The 12,557-nt window shown below is 46.9% G+C and overlaps 1 protein-coding gene across 5 annotated transcripts in view; it reads right to left on the reverse strand.

Annotated features, from left to right (window-relative positions):
* Galnt9 (polypeptide N-acetylgalactosaminyltransferase 9) overlaps window positions 1–12,557 on the reverse strand; it is a 76,658-nt gene that overhangs the window by 11,966 nt on the left and 52,135 nt on the right. For all 5 annotated transcript variants that reach the window (XM_041648927.1, XM_041648925.1, XM_041648928.1 and 2 more), the window contains one exon: window positions 5,413–5,530. In XM_041648927.1, the coding sequence (XP_041504861.1) occupies window positions 5,413–5,530 (118 nt within the window). The remainder of the gene's footprint in view (window positions 1–5,412; window positions 5,531–12,557) is intronic.

Genomic DNA, 12,557 nt, shown 5'->3' on the forward strand with positions numbered 1-12,557 from the left:
CCCTCTGCTCTGTCTCACACCGGCATTCTCACTGAGCTACTGTGGCCCATCAGACGTGTCCAGGCCAGTCCTGCTGCTTGCCTGGTAGAGTTGCTTGGGCTGTGTAGCCAGTGCCCTTAGAAAGCTCTTGGCAGCCTACAGCAGTTAATACCGGAGCTGTTGGAAGCAGGCTGCTTCTAGGCCACCCATTGGCAGGGGGCAGTTGAGATACCCCAATATAAGTAACATTAGTGTGTTAATGACCTCAGAACTAACACACAACTCAAAGGTGCTCTCTCAGCCCTCCTACCTTGGACTCAGAGCCGATATCCTCCTGGGCCTAAAATATCATCCCAGGGAATGGCCTGCTCCTGCCTCAGACATACCCCTTAGTGCTCATCATATTCACTGACCAGTTCAAACGTCCTGTCTCCTCTCCCCCTCTTTTACTAGATTTGTTCTCAGAAGCCTGAAGACACAGCTCAGTGTAGAACATTTTTATCTCCCAAGTCTAACAGTCCTTGGTGCCACCATGGAGCACGGAGGGGCTGAGGGATCTCCATGAGGAAGGCTGGGAAGATGGGGGACTCTGAGGGCGACACCTGAACAGAGAGACATGAAGGGACAGTGGGAGCCAGTCAAGCTATGAGCCCTGTGGGGTAAAGTGTCCCTGGTAGAGGGTCAGCAGTATAGAGGCTTTGGGGTAGGTACCTGTTCGGGATGCTGGTTGCAGTCACAGGCTCCTCATGGTCTGCTGGCCATTCCCTGTTTCCACTGCTGCTGACTTGTGACTATTATGATGGCCCACATAGCCTTCCTAGCCAACTCAACCCAATTACAGAAACTGTGGTCTCGAGGACAATTTTCATCCCTGTGATTGTAGGGATGCCACCTGCACATGCCTAGTGAGGAAAGTCCTGGAGCCAATTAGGGGAAAAGACTCGGTCTCATCCATTAGGTTTAATAAAAGGCAGGACAAAATCTAACAAAGTCTGGTCTGGAAAGCCAGCTGCATAGAGGAAACTCAAGCACTTGCTCCCACATGGTAAACTTGCCAGAAGCTTGATATGCTTTTTGTTGTCTACTGAGAATAGCAGCTAGCCCAGGGCCCACCGCATGGGGCCTTGCCTTAGCCTTGAAACTGATTTTTACAAGGAGAAACAAAGAAGAGACTTGAGACCCTGTTCTTATTTTGTAGAGCCACTTCCAAAAAGTGTGTTCTAGGGGCTGGTGCGACAGCTCAGTGATTGAGAGCATGGTACAGGAAGGAATGGGATAGGAGCAAGCACCATTATCCATCCGCACAGTAGATGGCAGCTACAGGAGGAGTTTCGCCATAACCGGAGTAAACACACTCCCTCAATTTGTACAAAGGACTGAAGTTAATTGGTACAAACACACTGGCCATACACAGCTGGCTATAAAAGTCACTGGAAGACTCCCTCCTGTGCTGACCCCAAGACGTGATAGCAGCAGGCTGACCGGGCGACACATGAAGAGAAGACTTTCTATGGTAGTGGGACAGCAGAGGCAGTTTAGACTGCAGCTGTGACAAGAGGCAGCAAGAGTTCCACGGAGGGATGGGGCAAAGTGACAAAGAGCAGAAACTATACAGGGGAGCAGAGGTAGAGTTGAGATAGGAAAAGGAAGAAGAAGAAAGAAGAGAGCCGTCGATGCAGAAGAATGGGCCCTGGTTGCTGGAAGAATGCAGAGAGCGGCAAAGCCTCAAGGGCTAAAAGATCCTGACTTCCAAAGCTGGAGAGCTGGGACTCTGTCACCCTAGATCAAAGGTTCCCAGCACCTAAGGCTTTCTTGAGAGCTGTGTCACTAGAAGTTGACACCTTCAGCTTCTCTGCGGCTCTCTGAAGCTGAGGATCACAGGAGCTGCCAAGTGCTTGGGCTGCTGGTAGTTTAACGCCCAGGGCAACAAGCCTCCATCTGGAATGTCCAGAGCAGTTCGGTTCTGCCTTCTGAACGGTCTGGAGCCAGAGGCCTCTGGGTCTGCTAGCTCAGTCCCCAGGCCTAGAACTGCCAGCCCTGCAGGAGCATCTCTTTGCGGCTCAAGATTCCTATCTGGGTAGAGCAGAAGGACCCAACCAGCTGGTGGTAATACTGAACATTTCCCCTGTGTGTGCACAGGCACAAGTTCCCCCATTGCCTCTCAGGGTGGGGTTGAAATATAAGGTTAGGCAAGCATTTCAATTATGAGGTGTTAAAGCCCTCCCCAGCATGGATCTCAGCTTCAGTGATCAGTCACGCCAGAGACCATGCATACATTAGCTCTGACAGGATAATAGGTCCTTGGGGACACCATAGCCACACCCAAGTTCTCACAGTGGGTGGGGGCATGTGTCCTGGAACAGGCAGAGGTGTCAGTCATCCAGTGGGGTAGGCTCTGGGACTTGGGGAAGGGGTGCGATGGTTAATTTGGATTCTCAACTCAGTAAGACTTAGAATTACCATGGAAACACCTCTGGGCCTGTTATAAGGACGTTTCTAGATTGGGTTAGGTAAGGAGGGACAATCTATCTTGAATGTGGGCAGCACCATTCCATGGGTTGAGGGTCTGGGCTGAATAGAAAAGAAATCAGCTGAGCACCAGTGTCCTCTCTCCTCTTTCTGGCCATGGACACAGTGGGATCAACTGCCTCATGTTCCTGTTTCTGTGACTTCCATGCCATGATAGGCAGTACTTTCCAACTACTGACCAAAATAAACCTTTCTTTCCTTCTGTCTGTAAGTTGTTTTTATCAGGCATTCAGTCACAAGTAAGAAGAGTGACTAAGACTGGAGACCAGTGACACAGGGACACGGTGTGTGAGTCCACCAAGACCCAAAGACCTGGACATGGCAGCTGCTCTCCTGAGCCATCATGGAGATGGGTTCCAGACCTGGTTACCTCCCTTCTGTCTTTATTTCCAAGTCCTCAGTAACAGCTGTCTCTCCTGAGAAAGTTACTCTATATCCACCTGCTTAAAGAGTGAAGAAATTTAGAAGACCATGACCCTCACCCCACAGGCAGTTTCCCAACAGACACTCTGTCCCCTCTTAACCATTCCTGTGCCATCTGTCCCCTTCAGTCAAGGCCACAGGTACCCTGTGAAGTGACAGCCAGCAGTGATGGCTTGCTACCACTGTCATCCCACCTGTCTTCTGCTGTCTCGGGCGTGGCTTGGAACACATTCCTTGTTTCCAGACCATCCAGGCACTATGAGTAGGGGTGGTGATGAACTGCAGCTGCCCAAACCCCGGGGTGCCCTGACTCTCCTTGCTTGCAAGTCCCTTTTGTTCACACCTATGTGCTGGACCTAGTGGTCAGCCCAGCACCACTGTGGGGAACAGGAGCATAGCCTGAAGGGTCAGCTAGAATGACACTGATCAGGCAAAACATCTTCCATGATTGCCAATGACTGCAGAGATACCCTTTCTCTGGCAATTTCTGGAACCACACCACATGGAGGGCTCTTGGAGGAGCCATCCTACATCGATTACTTTTTATCTTTGTTTTTTTTTTTTTTTCATTTTTTGGATTTTCGAGACAGGGTTTCTCCGTAGCTTTTTGGTTCCTGTCCTGGAACTAGCTCTTGTAGACCAGGCTGGCCTCGAACTCACAGAGATCCGTCTGCCTCTGCATCCCGAGTGCTGGGATTAAAGGCGTGAACCACCACCGCCCGGCTTCGATTACTTTTTAATACAAGTGCCATGCTTTAATACTAGGAAACACTGACTTTGAGAAGAGCAGAGATTCCTGTGGATTCTCTAAGAAAAGGTGCCCAGCAAGGGGCTGCCCCCACAGTTAAAGGGACCTGAAGTCACACAGGTGTCAGAGGAATCAAATTGGGTACTTGGGGGAGGGAAAGTCATCTTGTTTCCTTGCCATAGGCCAAATCTGGAGAGGCCTGTCCTATATGCTCCTGGTTTGGGGGTTCCCCCAGGACTCTAGGTCCCTGGATGAGTGGAGTTCATCCCTGCAGGAGCCTTTGGAATTCAGATTTCAATCTTTAACAATGAGAGCAGAGGCCGAGCAGTGGTGACGCACGCCTTTAATCCCAGCACTCGGGAGGCAGAGGCAAGAGGATCTCTGTGAGTTCGAGGCCAGCCTGGTCTACAAAAGCTAGTTCCAAGACAGGCTCCAAAAGCTACAGAGAAACCCTGTCTCAAAAAGACAAAACCAACCAAACAAACAAAACAAAACAAACAAACAAACAAATAAAAAAAACCAATGAGAGCAGAGGATCCTGGGCTCAGCCTCTGGAGCCTTAGGGTTGAGCCTGGAAGTCTGGCTCGGAGGAGTGCTTTCCTTCCTCCTGCCCAGCTCCGCAGGGTTTTGTAAGTAGGCTGTGTTAGCTCATCTCACCTCCCTTCCTTCGTTGCCATTTCCCCTTCTTCCCTCTTTTACGATTTATTTTACATTTCTGAGACTGTCTGTTTCAATGCAAGCTCCCCTAAATGCAGTCATAAATAAAAACAGAATGTATGCGTTAGGCTCACTTGTGTTTCATACACATGAGGGGCATGCATGTTACACCCTCTTGAATTCTGTGTGCCGGTCTCTGCAAAGAATAAGAGCTACCTTTAGGTGAGCCATGCCCTTGCCTGGTCCCTTAAGGGTTAATCCTGTGGAGCAAGTCAGGACCATCCCTAGGAAGGTGGGTCTACCTTAAGAAAATGTACTTTTCCTGATGTAGAAAGAAACCCAAAGTAATAGAATTGCTGTTATAAAGGATTTGTTAAGGATTTGGGACGGCTGGCTATCCTCGCCTGTTCCTTCTGTAGCCATAAAACCCAGCTATGAGGTGTTCAGCAGATCTGTTACTAATGGTTCCAACAGGCCCAGTGTCCTAGGGATACAGAGGCAAAGGCTCAGGGTAAGGACTGTGCCCACGTCTCACTCACAAGGGTTGAAAAAGGGCTCGTGATTGTTTAATCTCATTCTACAATCTCTCTGTTTGAGGTCAAGGTCCATGCTCTGCAGAAAGGCCCATGTGCCCAGTTCTGCTTGTCAACCTCCACTGCAGGTTGTTCCCCAGCTCCCCTCATAGAAGCATCGATGCCTTCTGTGGCTGCTCTGCCTTCCCGCTCTAACCAAGGTGGTAGGGGTGTTGAACTATATCCAGTTAGCATGAGGACCAATGTGTTCCCCACTGTGTGCGCCTGGGGCTCCTGCTCTGAGGATGAGACTTTCCCATGCAACCCCACCAGCCCATGTGTATAACACAGGAATGATAGTTTGGAGCACTAACAGACATACATGCTCCATCTGCTTTGATTGGCTCACAGGCAGAACTTCACTCTTAAAACTGTTGGCAAGGACTCCCACTAGGCCTTTGTCTTATCTGGACTAACAAAATCTTCCAAGCAGCATGGGGCCTCGGGCCCACCCTTGTAAGCAGTCTTGGCTCCCCAGAGCATGCCAGTCTTGTGCCCACTCACCCTCATTCCCAGTTCAATGTTCTCTGCGCCGTACACCTCCATGCCTGGGTCCAGCAGGCCAATGTCCCTGAAATACTTTCGGTCCACCACAAACGAGCAGCCAATCATGGCAGGTGTCCTGGGAAAGGAGAGATACCGAGTGAGGGCATCATTATGGTGCCGCCCAGAGTCCAGTCTGCCTGTGAGACCAAAGCTGAGTCTGCACCTTCGTATCCCCATGCTTCTTGTTCCCATAGACATCAAAGTGTCCTGGGTATAGTGAGAAGGTCATTTCTTCAGCTGCCATGGGCCTGTCCTTGTATACCGTAAGTCCTGGCAAAACAGTACAGACCAGAGTGGTTTGGGCCACTGTTTTCCACGTGTTGTGTGCCTAGTCTTCCTCCTTCAATGTCTCGTCTTGTTGGTGTATAAAACTTCAGGAATACATGGGGCAGCTGTGTAAGTTGTACACTACTCAGCTTCATGAACCTTGACTGACATCAGGCTCTGAAGTTACAGAGTAAACAGCTACGCAGCTGTAGTCAACAGACTAACAACTGCCATGTAATATTTCAATTTAAACCCACACACTTAAAAATGGCAGCAAAAAGCCTTTTGGCATTTTGTTGAAATCATGAATGGATATGCTAATTATCTAGGCACCAAAAATCCATAAATGTCAACCAGGCAGTGATGGTGCACACCTTTAATAGCAGCAGCACTTGGGTGGCAGAGGCAGGTGGATTTCTGAGTTTGTGGCCAGTCTGGTCTACAGAGCAAGTTCCAGGACAGCCAGGGCTACACAGAAAAAAACCCTGACTCTTAAAACAAAAAACAAAAACTAAACAAAACAATCCATCAATGTGCATACCCCTGGGAAGAAGTAACGTGGAAAGGCAAAGACCAATAAAGGACCAGGTGGGGGTGGAGAGTGAGTGGCCACCATTCTGAAGACACTTCGTAAGTGTGAATGAACTGGCACAGGGTGGAGTATGCTAAGTCTGCCGGGCAGGATGAAAGTGACTGAAAAGATGAAGAAAAGGCAGTGCCTATGTACAGAGCACAGGACACATGGGGACTGGGAGCCACTCGCCACACTTTGGCGTTCTAGGCTTTGCATAACAGATTCTGTCTCAGGTGAAGGATGGTATCTCAAAGTTGTTTTGATTTGCATTTCCCTGATAGCTAAGGAAGTTGAACATGTCCTTAAGTATCTTTTGTCCATTTGAAATTCTTGTTGAGAATTCTTTGTTCAGTTCAGTACCCCATTTTTAATTGGGTTATTGAGAATTTTAATGTCTAGTTTCTTGAGCTCTTTATATATTTTGAAGATCAGACCTTTGTCTGATGTGGGGTTGGTGAAGATCTTTTCCCATTCAATAGGTTGCCTTTTTGTCTTCATGACTGTGTCCTTTGCTTTACAGAAGCTTCTCAGTTTCAGGAGGTCCCATTTATTCATTGTTGCTCTTATTGTCTGTGCTACTGGGGTTATACGGAGGAAGTGGTCTCCTGTGCCCATGTATTGCAGGCTATTTCTCACTTTCTATTATATCAGGTTCAGTGTGGTTGGATTTTTATTGAGGTCTTTAATCCATTTGGACTTGAGTTTGTGTATGGTGATAGATATGGGTCTATATTCATTCTTCTACAGGTTGACATCCAGTTATGCCAGGACCATTTGTTAAAGATGCTTTCTTTCTTTCATTGTATAATTTTAGCTTTGTCAAAAATCAGGTGTTCATATGTTTGTGGATTAATATTCGGGTCTTCAGTTCAATTCCATTGGAATCAAAAACACCAATGACAACCTATGCTGGAGAGGATGTGGAGTAAGGGGAACCTCCCATTGCTGGTGGGAATGCAAACTTGTGCAACCACTTTGGAAATCAGTGTGGCGGTTTCTCAGAAAATTGGGAGTCAACTTACCTCAGGATCCAGCAATACCACTCTTGGGAATATACACAAAAGATGGCCAATCATACTATAAAAGCATTTGTTCAACTATGTTCATAGCAGCATTATTTGTAATAGCCAAAACCTGGAAACAACCTAGATGCCCCTCAATGGAAAAATGGTTAAAGAAAGTGTGGCACATCTACACATTAGAATACTACTCAGTGGTAAAAAACAATGATATCTTGAATTTTGCATGCAAATGAATGAAAATAGAAAACACTATCCTGAGTGAAATAACCCAGACCCAAAAATATGAATATGGTATGTGTTCACTCATTAGTGGATTCTAGCCATAAACAAAGGACATCAAGTCTATAGTTCGCAATCCTAGAGAAGCTAAGTAATAAGGTGAACCCAAAGAAAAACATATATAGATCCTCCTGGAAATTGGAAGCAGACAAGATCGCCAGGCAAAAGTTAGGAGCATGGAGGTGGGGTGGGGTGAGGGGAAGGGGAGAGGGAGGAAAGACAAGGGAGAGGGGAGGGTTGGGAGAGTTTGGGGGAGTGAGATGGTTGAGATGGAGGAAGGACGGATATGGGAGCAGGGAAGGAGATATCTTAATGAGGGATCCATTTTGGGGTTGGCAAAATGCTTGGCTCTGAAGGGGTTCCCAGGAGTCCATGGGGATGACCCTGGGCAGTGGAGGAGAGGGTTTCTGAACTGGCCTTGTCCCGTAGTCAGACTGATGGCTCTCTTGAATATCACCATAGAACCAGAAGGAGATAGAGACAGAGACCCACATCGAAGCACTGGACTGAGCTCCCAAGGTCCAGTTGAGGAACAGAAGGAGGGAGAATATGAGCAAGGAAGTCAGGACCATGAGGGGTTGGTCCACCCACTGAGACAGTGTGCCTGAGCAAATGAGAGCTCACCAAATCCAGCTGGACTGGGACTGAACCAGCATGGGATCAAACTGGACCCTCTGAATGTGGCTGACAATGGGGGCAAACTGAGAAGCCAATGATAATGGCACTGGGATTTGTCTCTACTGCATGTACTGACTTTTTGGGATCCTAGTCTGTTTGGATGCACACTTTCCTAAGCCTGGATGGAGCAGGGAGGGCCCTGGACTTCCCACAGGGCAGGATTCCCTGCCCTCTCTCAGGACTGGAGGGGGAGAGGGGAACAGGAGGCAAGTGGGAGGAGGGGAGGAAGTGGAAATTTTGATTGGTATTATTTATAAGTAATAAAAACTATGTTGAATAGAAAAAAAAAGAAGATTCTGTCTCAGAACAAAGGCATCCCTCGGCTTTCAGAACTTAGCCTCTCCCAGGCCACAGGACTCTGAGGGACTTGTCAAGTTCTTCCACAGCTCCTGATGCTGAAGTCAGTAAAGGACACTCAGGGCTCCCGGTCCCTGGCCTTCTGCAGGCCCAAGTCTTTCCAATAAAAAATGAAGAGACATTGGTCTGCATCAAGGTGAACAGAAGCATTCTGCTCCCACTGGCTGGAAGGCAGCAGTGAACCACCTGAGAACACCGCGGTATTAAAAAGCAACTGTCGGTACATTTTTTTTTTTTTGTTCACAAAGCTAATGGTAACAAAATTTTAATAGCACTCCGACTTTTAACAGCAAAAACTTGATTGGTTAAGATACAATCCTAATGTATAACAGATATGTCTCTCAGCTTCCTTTTTTATTGATTTTTATTGAGCTCTACATTTTTCTCTGCTCCCCTTCCTGCCTCTCCACCCCCCTTCAACCCACTCCCAAGGTCCCCATGCTTCCAATTTACTCAGGAGATGTTGTCTTTTTCTACTTCTCATGTAAATTAGATCCATGCATGTTTCTGACTGACAGAATTCCCTCTTATTGATCCTCACACAAAACTGTAAGGGAAGTGACATCTGACAGGGCTCACCCAACATTTTTTCCTCACGCAACAAAGGTGGGGAGGCAATGATGAAATTCCCACCCTCCTTGTTCCTAGTGCTCCAGAGTTGATGCCCGACTGGATTCTCCGTTAGACTCTCAGGCAGGAGAGACAGCAATACCAAGACAGTGGTATACACTAGACTATCAAACCACCTCCAAGGGTAAATCTAGGAGGGAGGCTATCTGTATCTGTCAGGATCTCCTCTGTGACTCCTGGTCCTTCAGAGTGAGGGAAGCCGTGTCATGCAGGACTCACCTGCTCAAAACATTTGGCTTGTTTCTACACTGAGTCTGTTATTTTAAAAATTGCCATTACAGGCACTTGTATATAAAACTTTTAATGGACTGTGCTTTCATTCATTTTGAAAAACCTGCTAGGCAAAACTGGATGTCAACATGTAAAAGAATGAAAATAGATCCATATCTATCACCATGCACAAAACTCAAGTCCAAATGGATCAAAGACCTCAACATAAAGCCAGCCACACTGAACCTTATAGAAGAGAAAGTGGGAAGTACACTTGAACGCATTGGCACAGGGAACCACTTCCTAAATATAACCACAGATACTGAGAAAAACAATTAATAAATGGGACCTCCTGAAACATAAAAGATTTTGTAAAGCAAAGGACATGGTCAATAAAACAAAATGACAGCCTACAGAATGGGAAAACATCTTCACCAACCCCACATCAGACAGAGATCTGATCTCCAAAATATACAAAGAACTCAAGAAATTAATCATCAAAAGAACTAATAATCCAATTAAAAATGGAGTACAGACCTAAACAGAGAACTCTGAACAGAGGATTGACTGAAAGACACTTAATGAAATGTTCAACTTCCTTAGTCATTAGACAAATGCAAATCAAAACAACTCTGAGATTCCATCTTACACCTATAAGAATGGCCAAGATCAAAAACACTCATGACAGCTTATGCTGGAGAGGATGTGGGGTAAAGGGAACACTCCTGCATTGCTCGTGGTAGTGCGGCCTTTTGGATGTCAGTGTGGCGATTTCTCAGAAAATTAGGAAACAAACTACCTCAAGACCCAGCAATACCACTTTTGGGTATATATCCAAAGGATACTCAACCGTGACACAAGGGAATGTGCTCAACTATGTTCACAGCAGCATTGTTTGTCATAGCCAGAACATGGAAACAACCTAAATGCCCCTTGACCAAAGAATAGATGAGGAAAATGTGGTAACTTACACTATGGAGTACTACACAGCAGAAGAAAGTGACAACATCTTGAAATTTGCAGGCAAATGGATGGAGTTAGAAAATATCATTTTGAGTGAGGTAACCCAGACACAGGAAGACAATTATCACATGTACTCACTCATAAGTGGCTTTTAGACATAAAGCAAAGAAAACCAGCCTAATTGTGATTTATTGGGATAAATCACAATCCCAAAGAACCTAGACAACAATGAGGACTCTAAGAGAGAGATACATAGATCTAATCTACATGAAAAGCAGAAAAAGACAAGATCTCTTGAGTAAAATGGGAACATGAGGACCTTGGGAGATGGTTAAAGGAGAGGGGAGAGGCAGGGGAGCAGAGGAAAACGTAGAGCTCAAAAAAAAAAATCAATAAGAAACACAGATTGGATCATGAAACCTAACTAAGCAATGCAAGAGTAAAGATGTAGATAAAATAGTAAACATGCCAAAACGTGAGCAAAGCTGGAATTAAAGTACATTCAAATAAACAATATTCTAGCTATCAGTACTAAAGAAAGGAAGGAAGGAAGGACGGAAGGAAGGAAGGAAGGAAGGAAGGAGGAAGGAAGGGAGGAAGGGAGGAGGGAAGGAGGGAAGGGAGGAAGGAAGGAAGGAAGGAAGGGAGGAAGGGAGGAAGGAGGAAGGAAGGAAGGAAGGAAGGACGGAAGGAAAGAAGGGAGGGAGGGAGGGAGGGAGGGAGGGAGGAAGGAAGGAAGGGAGGGAGGAAGGAAGGAAGGAAGGAAGAAAGGAGGGAAGGAAGGAAGAAAGGAGGGAAGGAAGGAAGGGAGGGAGGAAGGGAGGGAGGGAGGAAGGAAGAAAGGAGGGAAGGAAGGAAGGGAGGGAGGAAGGAAGGGAGGGAGGAAGGAAGGAAGGAAGAAAGGAGGGAAGGAAGGAAGGGAGGGAAGAAAAGACCTTCCAGGAAGAGTGTCCAGATTATACAAAGTTCTCGTGTATTTACAAGAGATTGCCAGTTCTCCAAAGTGGCTTCCACAGCCAGACACGAGTTTCTGTGTGCTCCACCCACTAAAAGTCTTGTCAATCTCCGTTTCAGCCATCCTCTTGAGTACACACAGTGGTACCTCTGCAAGGGTTCAATTGCGAGTTTTCCATTGGGGTTTCTTTCCAGCATCTTCCCAGTGTTTAACCACGTGCACATCCTTTTTATGCGGCATCTGTTAAGTCCGCCCCATTAGTTAGCTGGTTTCTGGCAGCAAGGTTAACAGTTCCTGGGTGATTCTAAAGAATGTGCTTGGGAACCACCATCCCACCAGACGAAGGCTAGCAAGCTTGCGCTCTGCTGTCTCTTGGATATGCAGAGTCTGGCACAAACTGGGCCTTTTGGGTCTCTGACTTCCACAGATTTCTAAACTGTCACACACAAGCATTTATCTCGCTACTAATCGGTATCATGAAATGAATCTCAAATGAAGAAAAATAACCTTCAGACTGTCACTCTCTGCTTCAATGAGCCCCTTGGGAGCCATCTGTGAGCCTTGTGCTTTGGGAAGCTCCACCCTCTGGCCTTGTTGCAAAGTCCAGAGCACAGACCCCTACTCAATCACTGCAGGCTGCCCCAACTCCAAGACATGGTCCATCTCTAAGGAAAGAGCCATATGGAGCTAGGAGGTATGGAGAGAAGGTGCTTTGCCAATTTTGAAAGCTCCTTCGTCTTAGCATTGTGAAACCATTTTTTCTTCTGGGATGAATTTTTTCCCTTTCTGTGCCAAATGATTTCATCTGGATTTACTGCCAATAGCTGTTTGCTAGAGATGAGCAGGGCACTTCAACCAACTAGTTCTACAGTCTGCAGGGTTGAGCTGTGCACTAGCCTGGAAGGCCTCCAGGAGTGCCTCCTATTGAAGAGACTGGTCCAAGGGACTGAAGCTATTTTGCAGCGTTCTAGCCAGAATGCAACATTTTCATTGGAAGGCAAGGAGGGGGTCCCACCAAGACCCACTGCAAGGTAAGCAACAGCACCCCGGGCCCAGCAGCACCTGGAGATATTCATTCAATCCAAAGACAATTTTCAAACCCAGGCTGGTCCCCAGGAAAAAGAACAAACTACCAGATGTGAAGGCACAGATTCCCCAGGGGCTCACC

The sequence above is a fragment of the Microtus oregoni genome, unplaced genomic scaffold, assembly GCF_018167655.1.
Source record: "Microtus oregoni isolate MIOR12 unplaced genomic scaffold, Mior012 000003F_ref0000135, whole genome shotgun sequence".
NCBI lineage: Eukaryota > Metazoa > Chordata > Mammalia > Rodentia > Cricetidae > Microtus > Microtus oregoni.